At 44.7% G+C, this 14,177-nt stretch overlaps 1 protein-coding gene across 13 annotated transcripts in view; it reads left to right on the top strand.

Moving 5' to 3' along the window:
* The window catches only part of EVL (Enah/Vasp-like), a 124,989-nt gene that overhangs the window by 69,480 nt on the left and 41,332 nt on the right, over positions 1-14,177 (top strand). Inside the window, exon 1 of one of the 13 annotated variants that reach the window (XM_028712561.2) lies at positions 7,227-7,534. The exons of the other annotated variants lie outside the window; for them this stretch is intronic. Within the exon in view, the coding sequence (XP_028568394.2) occupies positions 7,462-7,534 (73 nt within the window). The 5' untranslated portion in view covers positions 7,227-7,461. Of the gene's footprint in view, positions 1-7,226; positions 7,535-14,177 lie in introns of those variants that run through there. 13 annotated transcript variants of the gene reach the window in all.

The raw sequence follows: 14,177 nt of genomic DNA, 5'->3' as shown, positions 1-14,177 counted from the left end.
TGCTCTATCACAATTTCTACAATTATAACAGCAATCAAAGTGAATTCCCTTTAATGGCACTAATATCCCAATAACTGTACGAAAGTAGAGGGGATTTATTTATTTTTTGGCTCTGCCTTCCTTATTTTTAATTGCAAACTTTCCACTTAATTTCTTAGAATTCAGAAGAGATCTGGGTGGAATTGACTAGACCAGAGTATCTTTTGGTCTAGTTAATTTCAGCCATAACACAAGCTGTGCTTATCAGTCGTGCTGGTTCCACTTTTGAAGGTCTTACTTTGGCTTTTCCTTGAAGTGCTAAGGCAGTCTGCAAAACAAGACCTTGTGGTGAAACACAGGAAATAAACGTATGCACCACAGGCAAAGCCCGGCTGTGCAACATTGCCTCCAAGTGTCTGAAAAGCTTTAATATTTGCACAGTATTTAGTGGCAGTTTGGATGCAATTAAGACAGGATGAAAGAGTAGTATTTCACGAAAAGATCAAAACACTTATTAGCTGATGTCAGGAGCCAAATGATCACAAGCCAAGAAATTAGGGACATCAGAGGTTTTGTTTTTAAGCAAATGATTAATTCTGGCTTACTTTATTTATGATACTTCTCTTTTTGGCAGTATTTACAAGTGGGCATCGTAACCAATAATACTAGAGAAGAGAGAGGGAGAGAATTAAAAGGGCTTGAGTAAAGCCATTGAAGAGAATAGATTAGTGTTGCCTTGAGATTGTCAGCATTGTATGGGGGATTTGATTGTATGCTGGAAATTTAGGTTTGTGGATTAAATAAGTCTGGCACAACAAATCTTTAAAAAATTGACTCTTCATGTTGGGAAATTGACGGGGGAATGCACTAAAAGTGTAGGGCAAGCGATTGATGGGAAGACTGCTCCTGACCCAAATTTTGAAGACCGTGCATTAGTTAGGAGACTTTAAAGAACTCCACACAAACAAATCAGAATGAATGCTCCTTGTTGTATAATGTCCCCACAAATAGCTCAGCTGGTAGAGCACAAGGCACTTGTGGGTTCAAACCCCATGTCGGGCAAATGTCCCTGCATTTCAAGGGGTTGGTCTGGATGACCCCTGTGTCCCTTCCAACTCTTATGATTCTCTGAAATTAGAATGAAGAACAGGCATTGTATAACCTCCATGCATATTAAGGTTGTCAGCTCAGACATTCTCCCCAGAGGGCTGTGTAAGACCAACGGTTTCAAATGTCACTGAGAAGTCAAGGAGAACAAACAGGGACACACACACACCTGTCCCAACATAGGTCATAATACAGGGCGACCAAGGCAACCTTACTCCCCACACCAGGCCTGAAATGGATCTAGAAAATCAGTCTCATCCAAGAGTGTTGGGAGTTGCACCTTAATATAATTCCATGTGTGACTCTCCATCACACCTTGCAACAGAAAGCTTTATAGTCAACTTTAGCCACTTACCCATGGCCCAAAAGGGGGATATGTATTCTTCCCCCTCCCCAAAAGGGCACAGGTTTGCATAGAATTAGCATATGCTGATTTAATTGTTGTTGTTGTTGTTTAGTTGATTAGTTGTGTCCGACTCTTCATGACCCCATGGACCAGAGCACGTCAGGCACTCCTGTCTTCCACTGCCTCCTGCAGTTTGGTCAAACTCATGCTGGTAGCTTTGAGAACACTGTCCAACCATCTCGTCCTCTGTCGTCCCCTTTTCCTTGTGCCCTCTATCTTTCCCAACATCAGGGTCTTTTCCAGGGAGTCTTCTCTTCTCATGAGGTGGCCAAAGTATTGGAGCCTCAGCTTCAGGATCTGTCCTTCCAGTGAGCACTCAGGGCTGATTTCCTTAAGAATGGATAGGTTTCATCTTTTTGCAGTCCATGGGAGTCTCAAGAGACTCCTCCGTGAACTTAGAAATAAATACTGTAATTTAAATAGAAACACGGCACATCTTGCGATAATTGGGAAGACAGGTGTGTCTACTCAGCCTGTACTCCAGGTGTAAACTGCTCATGGGCAACTTCAAGGTCCAATTGCTCGCCCTTCTTAGAGTTCCTGATCCCTGGACAGGACAGCCCTTCAAATAGAGGAGTGTCCTCTGCAAAGCAGGGCAACATGGCCACCCTAAATTCAGTAGTCTTTCTCTCTTACTTTAGTAGCATATTCAGAAGGCGTGGCAGAATCATCTTTTGGGTTCTAGTTCCTGAAATTCATTTGGAAGAGTCGCTCTTTCAAAGCATGTAGCACATTCGGGAATGAATGAATAGCAGGCCTCCCTGGCTGTTATCTGCAGTTTAATCTGATCTGTTGAGTTTCTGAGTTACATCTTTGGCTCAGCCTCTGGGAAGCTCGCTTGTGCATTCATCAGATGTGTAATTTCCTTCAGCCTAAGAGGGATTGTTCTCACTAATAGGCTTGATTTCCAAATCCACTTCAGTTTTATCTGGGCTTCCTATTGGCCTGATTTCAACAGCAGCACTTTGATAATCAATATCTTCTGTTGCTCTCTAGGAAGAGATGACTTCATTCCATTTAGGCACAAGACTGAGTCGAAAATAATAAATGATAATGCCCTCCCCCTTTTTACCCCCTTTTGGTTTACTTTCCTTTTGTCCCTGTGCCATGAATCAGTGGCTTTCTGCCCCTTATTTGTTCCTATAATTGAAATTTCCTGACTTTTAGTAGGTTGAATTAGTCCTTTTACTGCTTCTGTAAGTTGACATGATACCTACCACAGTGCCCTGGTGGAGAGGGGAGAGAACCCCACTTTAAAACTAGGTTTCCTATAGTGGGTGGGGAGAAGGCTGTGACCATACACCCTGCAAACCAATTCTTCCTTTGCTGAAGAGATATAGCAATCCAGGCTCTCAGAATGATCTGCTGCTAAATGCTGAGTGGTAACACACCTGAATGCTGGAGTTTTGTGGCAAGCCATATATTATACAGCTGCTAATGGCTTGATATGTTGTTGGTTTTTTTTATAAAAAATGCATGAAAATTTCTACAATAATAGTTGTTCAGCTCTGCGGCATGCATGTACAATGGCAAGTTATGTTGCTGAAATAGGATCTGGAATACGTTTAGCTAGTATTCAGTTGATGAAAGTCGTCTATTTTAGAATCTTAGGTGCCAGCAAGACAAACTGACCTGTCATGAATGCATTTTTTGGCTATCATTTGACAACCCTGTTACTGACTTCTGCCAGGCTGGAACTTGTGACTCAGGAATGAAAAGCTTCCTACCGTATTGCTCATCGGCACAAATCTGGCTAGTGCTATTGCTTTCGGTATGGTGGTGTGTGTGTTAGGTATAGCATGCACATTTGCAGAGACAGGGCCCATGCATATCTATTGCATCAATTAGGATGGAACAAATGAAGCAATTGTCCCCCCGCCGTCCACCAAATGGGCAGAATTAAAACATGCTTAGCTCTCTCCTACTGAAAGCAATGGGATATGAATGTGTTTCATATTTTCCTGGATCTTGCCTGTTGTTTTTTTCCCCTAACTGCTGCCTTTATTCCATTCTAGCTAAAGCAATATTTGCTTTACTGGCTGATATGTTGATTGGGGATGCGTAAGCGGTACTTAATTAATCATTTACATTAGTCTTAAAGCACATGATTCCCCCCCCCCCAAGAATCCTTTGCAGTGCTATAGTTCCCAGGATCCTTTAGGGAAAGCTATGTGCTATAAATGCCCTACTTACTACCATGGAACAACTGCTTTGTGAAATGAACCCTAGTGTATAGCCTAGTGAATGACATTGCTAGTTAAGCAAAGTTGAATAAATGCACCCAGGCCTTTAAAATGACGTTTGCTAACATGATAACCTTCTGATGTTTGGAGCCACAACTCTCAGGGTTGGAAATGGCTGCTTCAAAGGGCGAACCTTTAAGTGAGTGCGGCAGAATACGTGCAGAAAATGCAAGTGCTCTTCATAGTTGTAACTATACGTGCAATATGCAATGCCGTTAACGTATCTGGGGTTTAAATGTGAGGGGCGCACATTTGGGTAGGGCATCTACACACTGAAGTGTGAAGTCTTGCCACCACCCTATATAATTACAGTGGTACCTCGGGTTACAGACTCCGCTAACCCAGAAATAGTACCTCGGGTTAAGAACTTTGCTTCAGCATGAGAACAGAAATTGTGTAGCAGTGGCGCGGCGGCAGCGGGAGGCCCCATTAGCTAAAGTGGTGCTTCAGGTTAAGAACAGTTTCAGGTTAAAAACGGACCTCCAGAACGAATTAAGTTCTTAACCCGAGGTGCCACTGTATAGTGCAGTGTTCCCCAACCTTGGGCCTCCAGCTGTTTTTGGACTACAATTCCCATCATCCTTGACCACTGGTCTTGCTAGCAAGGGATGATGGGAGTTGTAGTCCAAAAACAGCTGGAGGCCCAAGGTTGGGGAACACTGGTATAGTGAATTCGTCTGAGCAGGGACATCTATATAGCTAAAACAGCACCATCCACGCACAAGAGGGGAGGTGTCAGCAGGCTGCGAGGAAAATCTTTGGAGGGAAGACCGCCAAAATAGCACAGTGAGGATTGGGCAGGTTCATCAGCCATGAAGTGCTGACTGACTATTGGAGTGCCCATTGTTGGCTGGAACCCTGAGCAGGAGCACTTCATGTTGCAACATTTTGCTGCATGCCCCACAGGTGCGCATCAAAAGCGCACCCGGACGAACCGGCTGGAGTGCCTCATTAAAATGTATATATTTCACTCTCTGTGTTTGTGTACACACAAATACACATGTGTATATACATATAACAGCATCCGGCTGTTAAACCAGATCAAACCCACCCAGGGAAAGCTGGGAGCAGGACTCCTGCATTGGGGGGGGGGGGTGTGGACTAGATGAGCCTCAGGATCCCTCCCAAGTCTATGATTCCTGCAACGCTGTTTCCTTGTAATTTCTTCATATTTTTGAAGCACATTGCCCCAAGTATTTTCTGACGAAGGGTAATTAGTTATGAAATTATTCGGTCTTACTGGTGCGAAGATGCCTGCAGGGAACCATCCTCAAAAAGAATTTGCACAGAGGGGACAGAATACGGTCAGTGCTGTGTGCCAAGCATTGACTGAATCACACACACACACACACACACACACAGCATTTGCTTAAAACAACAACAACAACCAACAACAACATTGAGACTGGGTTCTGGAATTACCCCAGCAGGAGCATGGAAGCCAAGCTCCTTCCTGCCCCATTGAGATAATATGGGGTGCCCTGGGACCAACCATGGGGGTTTGTACTCAAATGGGGAAGAGCCATGGCATTGGTTTCTCACCTGTGGCATGAAGGCTCTTGTCTTACGCAAGCAATTGGCTCTCCAGTGGCTCTTGCACCATCGAGAAGGATATTAAGAACCTCTCAAAGGCTAGGATCTAGTGAGGCCAATTCACATGCAGAAACACACGCTCAAAGCGCTATGTTACCATTTTAAATGGTCATGGCTGTTGCAGGATTCTCAGTTGCAGCCCGGAAACTGAGAAGAATGTTCATCAAAAAGTCTGATAAGCAATTTAATATAGAAACTTGTTTGTGCAGGTCTGTATTTTAAGATAGATAGATAGATAGATAGATAGATAGATAGACAGACAGACAGACAGACAGACAGACAGACAGACACAGTGGTACCTCGCAAGACGAATGCCTCGGAAGACGAAAAACTCGCAAGACGAAAGAGTTTTTCGTTTTTTGAGTTGCTTCGCAAGACGAATTTCCCTATGGGCTTGCTTCGCAAGACGAAAACGTCTTGCAAGTTTGTTTCCTTTTTCTTAAAACCGCTTGAAGAGGTGCAGTTGCGACTTGACCGTGCTTCGCAAGACGAAAAATTCGCAAGACGAAAAAACTCGCAGAACGAATTAATTTCGCCTTGCGAGGCACCACTGTAGATAGATAGATAGATAGATGATTGATAGATAGATAGATATTCTGCACAGCAAGGCACAGAATATTTTTATCTCCTTTTTTCATTGGAACGACCGGGATGGCCGCAACAACAAATAAACTTTGAATTGAATTGTAACAGTCATGGCTTGGAGCTGTCATTTGTTAAGGATGCTGATAGTTGTAGCAGACCCCTTTAAGCTCCCACAATTCCCAGGCTCCTGCAGTCGATTCCTCTTTACAAAGAATTCTGGAAATACTGTAGCTCTGTGAGGAAACTGGGGGTCTCCTAAAAACTCTCAGCACCCCTTAACAAACTACAGGCCCCAGAATTCTTTGAGGGAAGCTGCGGCTGTTTATAGTGGTATCGTCACAGTGCATTGAATGTATGATATGAACGTACCCATGGCAGGCATTGTTAGTTTGTGCCAGCATGTTTTCATGCAAAAAACAGGCGTTTTCAAAGCTCTAATGATGCTTTTCCTCGTGCACTCTGATTGATTTTGGAAGAGTCTTCTATCAATGACTCCGTGTGGATTTTATAATTTTCCTCTCTGCTGGTGAATTACACATAATATTACGCCAGAGAGAGACCGTTTTAATAATAAAACACTAATTGAAGAGCGGCTGCGATAGACTTCAGAATTTCTGCGCAGCCTCCCCTTCCAGCATCTGTTGATTTGGGACTCTTGTTTCCTTCTGCAGATTAATTGAGATTAATCTCATTAGAGAATTGGCCGGGGAAATAAGTGACTGGGCAGAAGAGACCTTGGCAGCCAATGCCAGGCTCTCAAGAATGTGCTACAGATTCCCAATTCTTGCTTCCAGATTTGGCAGTCGTTTCATTCCTTATGGCTTCCCTGATCCGCCCTATAATAAAAAGCTAGTGTTTTCTTTTTTAACTTTGAAAAGTTTAACAGTCTTTTTTTTTTTTTTTGCGGGTAAAAAACAAACAAACCCCTACCACCACTTAATTGAAACTAGCTGTATATAATTACTGTTTTTGTTTTTGCTGCTGTTGTTGTTGTTATTATTATTATTTGAAAAAGTTTGACACATGTTCTCCCCTCCCTAACCTAATTCCCCTTCTCAAAACAGGACCTCCGAACTCTGCAGTATTTCACATTGACAAGTGACATGTGATGCCGGTTGACGGGTCTCGAAGACCCATCTCCTGTTTCAGTCCCTTCAAACTCTGCCTAATCTAAGACATATATGGTTCAGGGAGGCATGTGTCTGTTTTCTCCTGCCCCCGCGGCTCTGATTGGAGGGCTTTTTAGGTCCAGAATATCCCAAGGAGTCTTTAGGGTTATTGGCTGTGTTTCAGGTTTACTCTTCTCTCTCTCCCCCCTCCCCCACCGTTTCGGAGGTGGTTGTTCCCCCCACCCCCCTTACCCGAGGGATTTCCCTTGTTATGCTGCAGACTTGATTCTGTGGCCTCTCAGCTGCAAAGCCCCTCTTCCGGATGTGTCATTTAGATATAGTATCCCCTATGCCTAATGCAGGAATCAATCGGACGTCGTTGCTTAAACGACCCACGCTCTCCATGCCGCAACGCGGGAAGTAACTCAGTTCTGCTAACATGCCAGTCCGGCGGACTCGGCACGGTCATCTGAAAGGAGTGAGCTGGGCCACCATCAGCCTCAGCACTCGGTGTAAGTACAGCTTTATGTGGGTTGAAAGCATTGCAAGTCATGCAAGACCCCCCGTCAAAGCACTGCGTTGGTGTGCGAAGGCTGCAACGACTCGGCACTTTTTGTGTGTGGGGGGGTGCTTCCTTGGGGAAATGACAATAATGAAATATTGCTGTGGCAGTCCTCTTGGATTCCTCCCCTGCCCCCCAAAGGATTCTTACTTTCTGCATAGCTAACAACGGTTTTGATTAGCGATGACAAGGTCCAAGCTAACGTCCCTGTCGCAGAATCGCCCTTGTTCGATGAGAACCGTAATAATAAGCAACGCTTCACTTAAAAAAAACATTTTTTGGGGAGGGGAGGGGGAGACCAGATTGGGTTTGATATTTATACCCTGCTTTTCTATTAAAACGGCACCCAGAGCTGAAATAAGAGCAAATAATCATTTTTGGGTTATCATGCATTACCTTCGGTACAGATTTTGCTCAAGGTGCGATATGCATCTTCTTGGAAAATCCCCTGTGGTTTTTAGCAGATATGGAATGCAACTTAAAACAATTATGGAGGGGGGGGGGGGGGGCAAGTAAGAAAACCAGATGGGAAAGAGAGGGACAGGGAGTAACTGAGTTTTGGGGGCTGGAAATTTGTGTACTCCTAAACATGGTTACTGATGAGGGATACTCTAAAAATGACTTGCTCATTTTGAAAAACTCCATGTACAAAAGTGTTTGGAATATTGTAGGGAGCATAGAGTATCCATATAAAGGTGCCATCCTTACATGGCAGTAAATCCCAGTGAACTTGCTGTGGCTTGCTTCTGAGTAGGCATGCCTGGGACTGCAGTGTAAGTCACCTTATTGCGCAGATATTTTTCTGATAAGCTTCCTAGGGTGAGACCCGAGCACTGAAGGGCTCCTTGCTCATGCTCTTGCAGAAATAAAGTACGGCGAACTCAGTGGAGTCCTTTCAGAGTTACAGCCCTGTGAAGCAGAGATGACTTCTTGAGGCTAATTTGGATTGTAAATTATCCCCACCCCAATCCACAGAGGAGTAACAGGAGTAAAGCCTGAAGTAACCGTGACAGAGCTGTTTTCTCTTTGCCTGCTGCAAACTCCTTGTTATGTCTGCCCTGCTTTAAAAAGACAGAGATTCTCTCACCCCACCCCACTGCCCCATGGTGCAAGTCAGCTGACCCCTTTAGTAGTCTGCAGCTTTTCAGAATAGTCATGCCACGTGATAAACTTTATGGAGCGCCTGGTGGCCTGAATGAGTCCCACAGGGATTGGGTGGCACATTTGTCTAGTGTGCTGGTTTCATTCTTACCCCCACCTCCCGGAGTCTGTTGTTCTGTGTTGACAAGCTGCCTTTCCATGGGATGAGGGTATTCGTTGGACACAAAGCAGACAAACAGGAAGTACGTAGTTAAACCATGGAATTGGTCCCCACAAGATGTGGCTGTTGACACCAATTTGGATGGCTTTAAAAGGGAATCAGGCAAATCCATGGAGGGTTAAGCTATCAATAGCTGTATACTACCACAGAGGTCTGGGACGCGGGTGGCGCTGTGGGTTAAACCACAGAGCCTAGGACTTGCTGATCAGAAGGTCGGCGGTTCGAATCCCCACGACGGGGTGAGCTCCCGTTGCTCGGTCCCTGCTCCTGCCAACCTAGCAGTTCGGAAGCATGTCAAAGTGCAAGTAGATAAATAGGTACTGCTCCAGCGGGAAGGTAAATGGCGTTTCCGTGTGCTGCTCTGGTTCGCCAGAAGCGGCTTAGTCCTGCTGGCCACATGACCTGGAAGCTGTACACTGGCTCCCTCGGCCAATAAAGCAAGATGAGTGCCGCAACCCCAGAGTCGGCCACGACTAGACCTAATGGTCAGGGGTCCCTTTACCTTTACCACAGAGTTCAGGAGCCTCTGAATACCCATCTCCAGGGAGAGGGGAAAATAGTGGGAGAGGAGGAACAACAACAGCAACAGCAACAACAACAACAATCTGTGCTTCAGCCTAAGGTCCCAGGGCAGGTTACAACAATTAAAACACGATGTTGAAAACAGTTCAAAACAACCTACAATCACAGAAATCAGGTGGGTCCTAAACATAATACACCACTAGTATCAAAAGCCAGGTGTGTTTGGGGCATCCGCTGAAACCAGTCTAATGAAGGTACCTGGTGCACCTCTGTGGGGAGGGTGTTCTGCAACTGAGGGGCTGCCACAGAGAAGGCCATCTCAGCAACCTACCTACCTACCTACACACACACACACACCAGTTTCCGAGGGCAGTGGAGCAACCAATAGGGCCCCCTCTGCCGATATTAACACCTGAGAGGGGTCCGTAGGGAAGGAGGCAATCTTTCATATACTTCGGATACTCTCTGCACACTGCTCATGTATATTTGTATATATTAAGCTGTGTAGAGATGGTCTACATAAATAAACAGCATCAGCATCAGGTTGACCACCCCCGCAGCAAGGCAAACGGGGCACTTCCCTACCAACTCCATCCTGCCCTCAGCCAGTCTCCACCTACTTGCCTTCCTACCTACCTGCAACCAGTCTAGGGAGGGTGGCTTCCTCCTCTTCTGTCTCTCCATGTTGCCCTTGTAGAACTTAGCAGGGAGGACGATAGGTGGCAAAACTAGAATTAGTTGCCTCTGCCTGTTGTTGGCTGTGGCAACACCTGCTGTTGGTCTTTCTGCCTTTCCCCTTGACAGTAGTAGTAGTAGTAGCAGCAGCAGTAATAATAATAATAATAATAATTTATTTATATGCCACTCACCTGGCTGGGTTGCCCTGGCCACTCTGGTCAGCTTCCAACAAATTACAAAACTACAGCAAAACATCAAACAGTGGGCACCAGCCCCACCAAACCACTGTGAGAAACCGGATACCTCACTACATGGACTCTTGGTGTGATGCAGCACAGCTCTTTTAATATTATGTTTAGTTTTAAACATGTAGTGTACAGTGATACCTTGGGTTAAGAACTTAATTCGTTCCGGAGGTCCGTTCTTAACCTGAAACTGTTCTTAACCTGAGGTACCACTTTAGCTAATGGGGCCTCCCGCTGCCGCCACGCCGCCACCCCACGATTTCTGTTCTCATCCTGAAGCAAAGTTCTTAACCCGAGGTACTATTTCTGGGTTAGCAGAGTCTGTAACCTGAAGCGTCTGTAACCTGAAGCATCTGTAACCCGGGGTATCACTGTAGTAACTGAGAGCATGGGTTGTGAACTAGAAATCCTGGTTCAAACCTAATTTTACAGATAATCACACTAGGTGGCCGTCGTCAAGCCACAGTTATTTTGCGCTTGCCCCCTCCGCTCATCTGGGTCACAGTTAGAATACTTGGTTTGTAAGGACCATAGTTTAGTAGCTTTGCATGTGGGTGGTGCTGCGGTCTAAACCACTGTGCCTCCTGGGCTTGCCGATCAGAAGGTCAGCGGTTCGAATCCCCCTTGCTCTGTCCCAGCTCCTGCCAACCTAGCAGTTCGAAAGCACACCAGTGCAAGTAGATAAATAGGTACCGCTAAGGTGGAAAGGTAAATGGTGTTTCCGTGCACTCTGGTTTCCGTCACGGTGTTCTGTTGCTCCATAAGCAGTTTAGTCATGCTGGTCACATGACCCGGAAAGCTGTCTGTGGACAAACGCCGGCTCCCTCAGCCTGAAAGCGAGATGAGCGCCGCAACCCCATAGTCGCCTTTGACAGGACTTAAGCATCCAGAGGTCCTTTACCTTTTACTTGCATGCGGATGATGCCAGGTTCAATCCTCAGCATCTCCAGGCAGAGTTGGTAAAGTCTCCTGTCAGTTGGACAAATGTTGAACTTGAAGTGGGCTGCTTCTGAGAGATGTGGTACTTGTCTGAACAGAAGCAGGAACTCTCCAAACGAGGGACCCCCAACCTGAGTCAAGATGATTCAGATGCAAGAGAAAAACTGCAGACAGTGTGCCTGCACAAACTGAAACATACGTTTACTAAACATAAAACATGGGCATTAATTTCCATCCATGCATTTAATTTCACATCTAATTTGCCTTGGCCCTTTAAGGAGGCAGATATGGGAAACGAGAAGAACGAGGAGAAAGGGATATGGATGAGCAAGACTGAGAAATGTGACTTGTCTGTTGAGTAATTATTTGAAAGGCTGGGTGAAATGACTGCTTCCAAATACTTTGCACGTTAATTGGTCTCAAGCATATCGGACTTGACATGATTTTCTTTTATCCTTTTTGTTGCGGTCAGCATTATTCAGAGGCCAACAACTGCATTAATTTAGTAAACAGTCTTTGTTTTGGGCAAATGCTTTGCTTCTTTATCTCATTCCTCTTGACTATTATCTGTGCGCCTTAACAATACTCCAAAAAGAGAAGAGAGTATTAGAATAGACTGGAAACATTCACCCAATTGTGTTCTGAAATCTAGTGACAGACGTAGCTTATCGGAGCAAACACAAGGTTCTATTATTAGCAAAAAAATATTAATTAACCCTCAGAGAAGGTAGAACTGAACAAGAAATTTCCTGGCTGGCATTTGCCTAAGTGGTTTGCCCCAACAGTTCACATGCTAAATTTAAAGACAGCATTGTGTCCCGTAGGGATTGGCTAATGTTTTGATACAGGCAGCCTTGCACTAAGTTTAACTCCCTTGTTATTGGCTTCTCACAGCCTCCGTTGGATAGAGGTACCTGTGAGGAGAACTTGCTTGACAAAATTTCACAAAATGGCAGTGTGATCTCAACTGAGCAGCTTGAAGTTCGTAAGAATATAATGGGAAAGAAAACGCTTTTGTGTTGGGTAATGGCTAGCACCTTGACTTCCGTAAAAGGCTGTATAAATTGCTTTAGAAGCAGTGCACCCAAGGGCTTTATTTATTTCTTTAGAAAAGTGTATATAAATCAAAAGAAATATATATATATATATATATATATATATATATATATATATATATATAAAATCCAGAGTGGCTGGGGCAACCTAGTCAGATGGTCAGGGTACTACTACTACTAATAATAATAATAACAGGTAAAGTCACCAAAATGCAAAAAGGGAAAATAAAGTATACATAACTCAATAATATGTCTGGGTGGGCTTGATGAAATAATAATAATAATAATAATAATAATAATAATAATAATAATAATAATAATAATAATGGTTTCAGCGAGCATATAAAACAATATTGCAATATTGACCAGTCTCTTATAATATAAAGAGAAGCCTGCCCAACTAAATGGGGGGAAATGTATTGGGCAGTATGTTTATTTATTAAATTTATGTACCTGCTTCATCTGAGGATTGCAGGGTGGTTTGCAGAATAAAAATACATAAAATAGTAACAGGCAAAACAATACACCCCTCCCATAGAGGCCTGAGAGAGGAGGGATATTTTTGCCTGGCGCCTAAAGATGCTGTATTTAGTGAAGGTGCCAGGCAAGCTTCCCTGTGGAGAGCAATCCACAATCAGGGAGCCACTGCAGAAAAGGCCTGCTCTTGTCTTTCCACCCTCTGGACCTCTTGTGGAGGAGGCACATGAAGAAGGGCCTCAGATGATGATTGCCTCAGAGGATGGGTACTGGTTCATATGGTGAGCCGTTTAAGGCTTTATAGGTCAAAACCAGCACTTTGAATTGGGCCAAGAAACTAATTGGCAGCCAGTGCAGTTGGGCCAGAATTAGTGTTGTATGCTCAAATTGTCTTGCCCTTGTACCCTGTTTGGTTAGTGCACAACAGAAACCTCCCTTCCCTGTGTGCCCCCTGTCCCCTCCCCCAAAGTGCTTCAGATGGTTGAGGGAATCCCCAGAAGAGGTTTACTGGGTGCAGGAAAGGAGAGGAGGAGGGAAAGTTCTGTTGCTTAGCCAAAAGTCCTTGCAGTGATGGAACAAGTTACAGTGGTACCTCAGGTTAAGTACTTAATTCGTTCAGGAGGTCCGTTCTTAACCTGAAACTGTTCTTAACCTGAAGCACCACTTTAGCTAATGGGGCCTCCTGATGCCGCCGCGCCGCCGGAGCATGATTTCTGTTCTTATCCTGAAGCAAAGTTCTTAACCTGAAGCACTATTTCTGGGTTAGCGGAGTCTGTAACCTGAAGCGTATGTAACCTGAAGCGTATGTAACCGGAGGTACCACTGTAATGGAAAAATCCCCTCTGCTTTCCAGTTCTGTTGCACCTCTATAGCACATTCAGAGGCAACAGCAAACAGCTTGATTCAGCATGAGACCTCTGCGGTTTTGTTAACACCAGCAAGTGAACTACCAGCACAACTGCACACGTTTTTATCGGAAAGGACCCACAAGCTCATCCACTAATGGGTGGAGGCTACCATTTTCTCTAGTGTCTGCCCCTGTACTGAAACTTCCAGCATAGAGATCACTTCTCTGTACCAGATCCAGTATAAACAGTTGTGTGGTTTATGCATTAGAGAGCTGGACTAGGGCCTGGGAGACCAGCGTTCTAATCTGCCCTCAGCCATGAAGCTCATTGGGTGACCACTGGCCATTCAACATCTCTTAGCCTAGCCTACCTCATAAGGTTGTTCTGAGGATAAAATGGGGAACAGAGAAATGAGGAGTGCCACCTTGAGCTCCTTGGACCGATAGGTGAGAGATAAATCACATAAATAAACCTGATCAGGTATGGGGGAACCTTTGGCTCTCCAGAT

The sequence above is a fragment of the Podarcis muralis genome, chromosome 1, assembly GCF_964188315.1.
Source record: "Podarcis muralis chromosome 1, rPodMur119.hap1.1, whole genome shotgun sequence".
Classification (NCBI taxonomy): Eukaryota; Metazoa; Chordata; class Lepidosauria; order Squamata; family Lacertidae; genus Podarcis; species Podarcis muralis.
The sequence above is the reverse complement of the archived record's forward strand: the minus strand, read 5'-3'. Positions and strand labels throughout refer to the sequence as shown.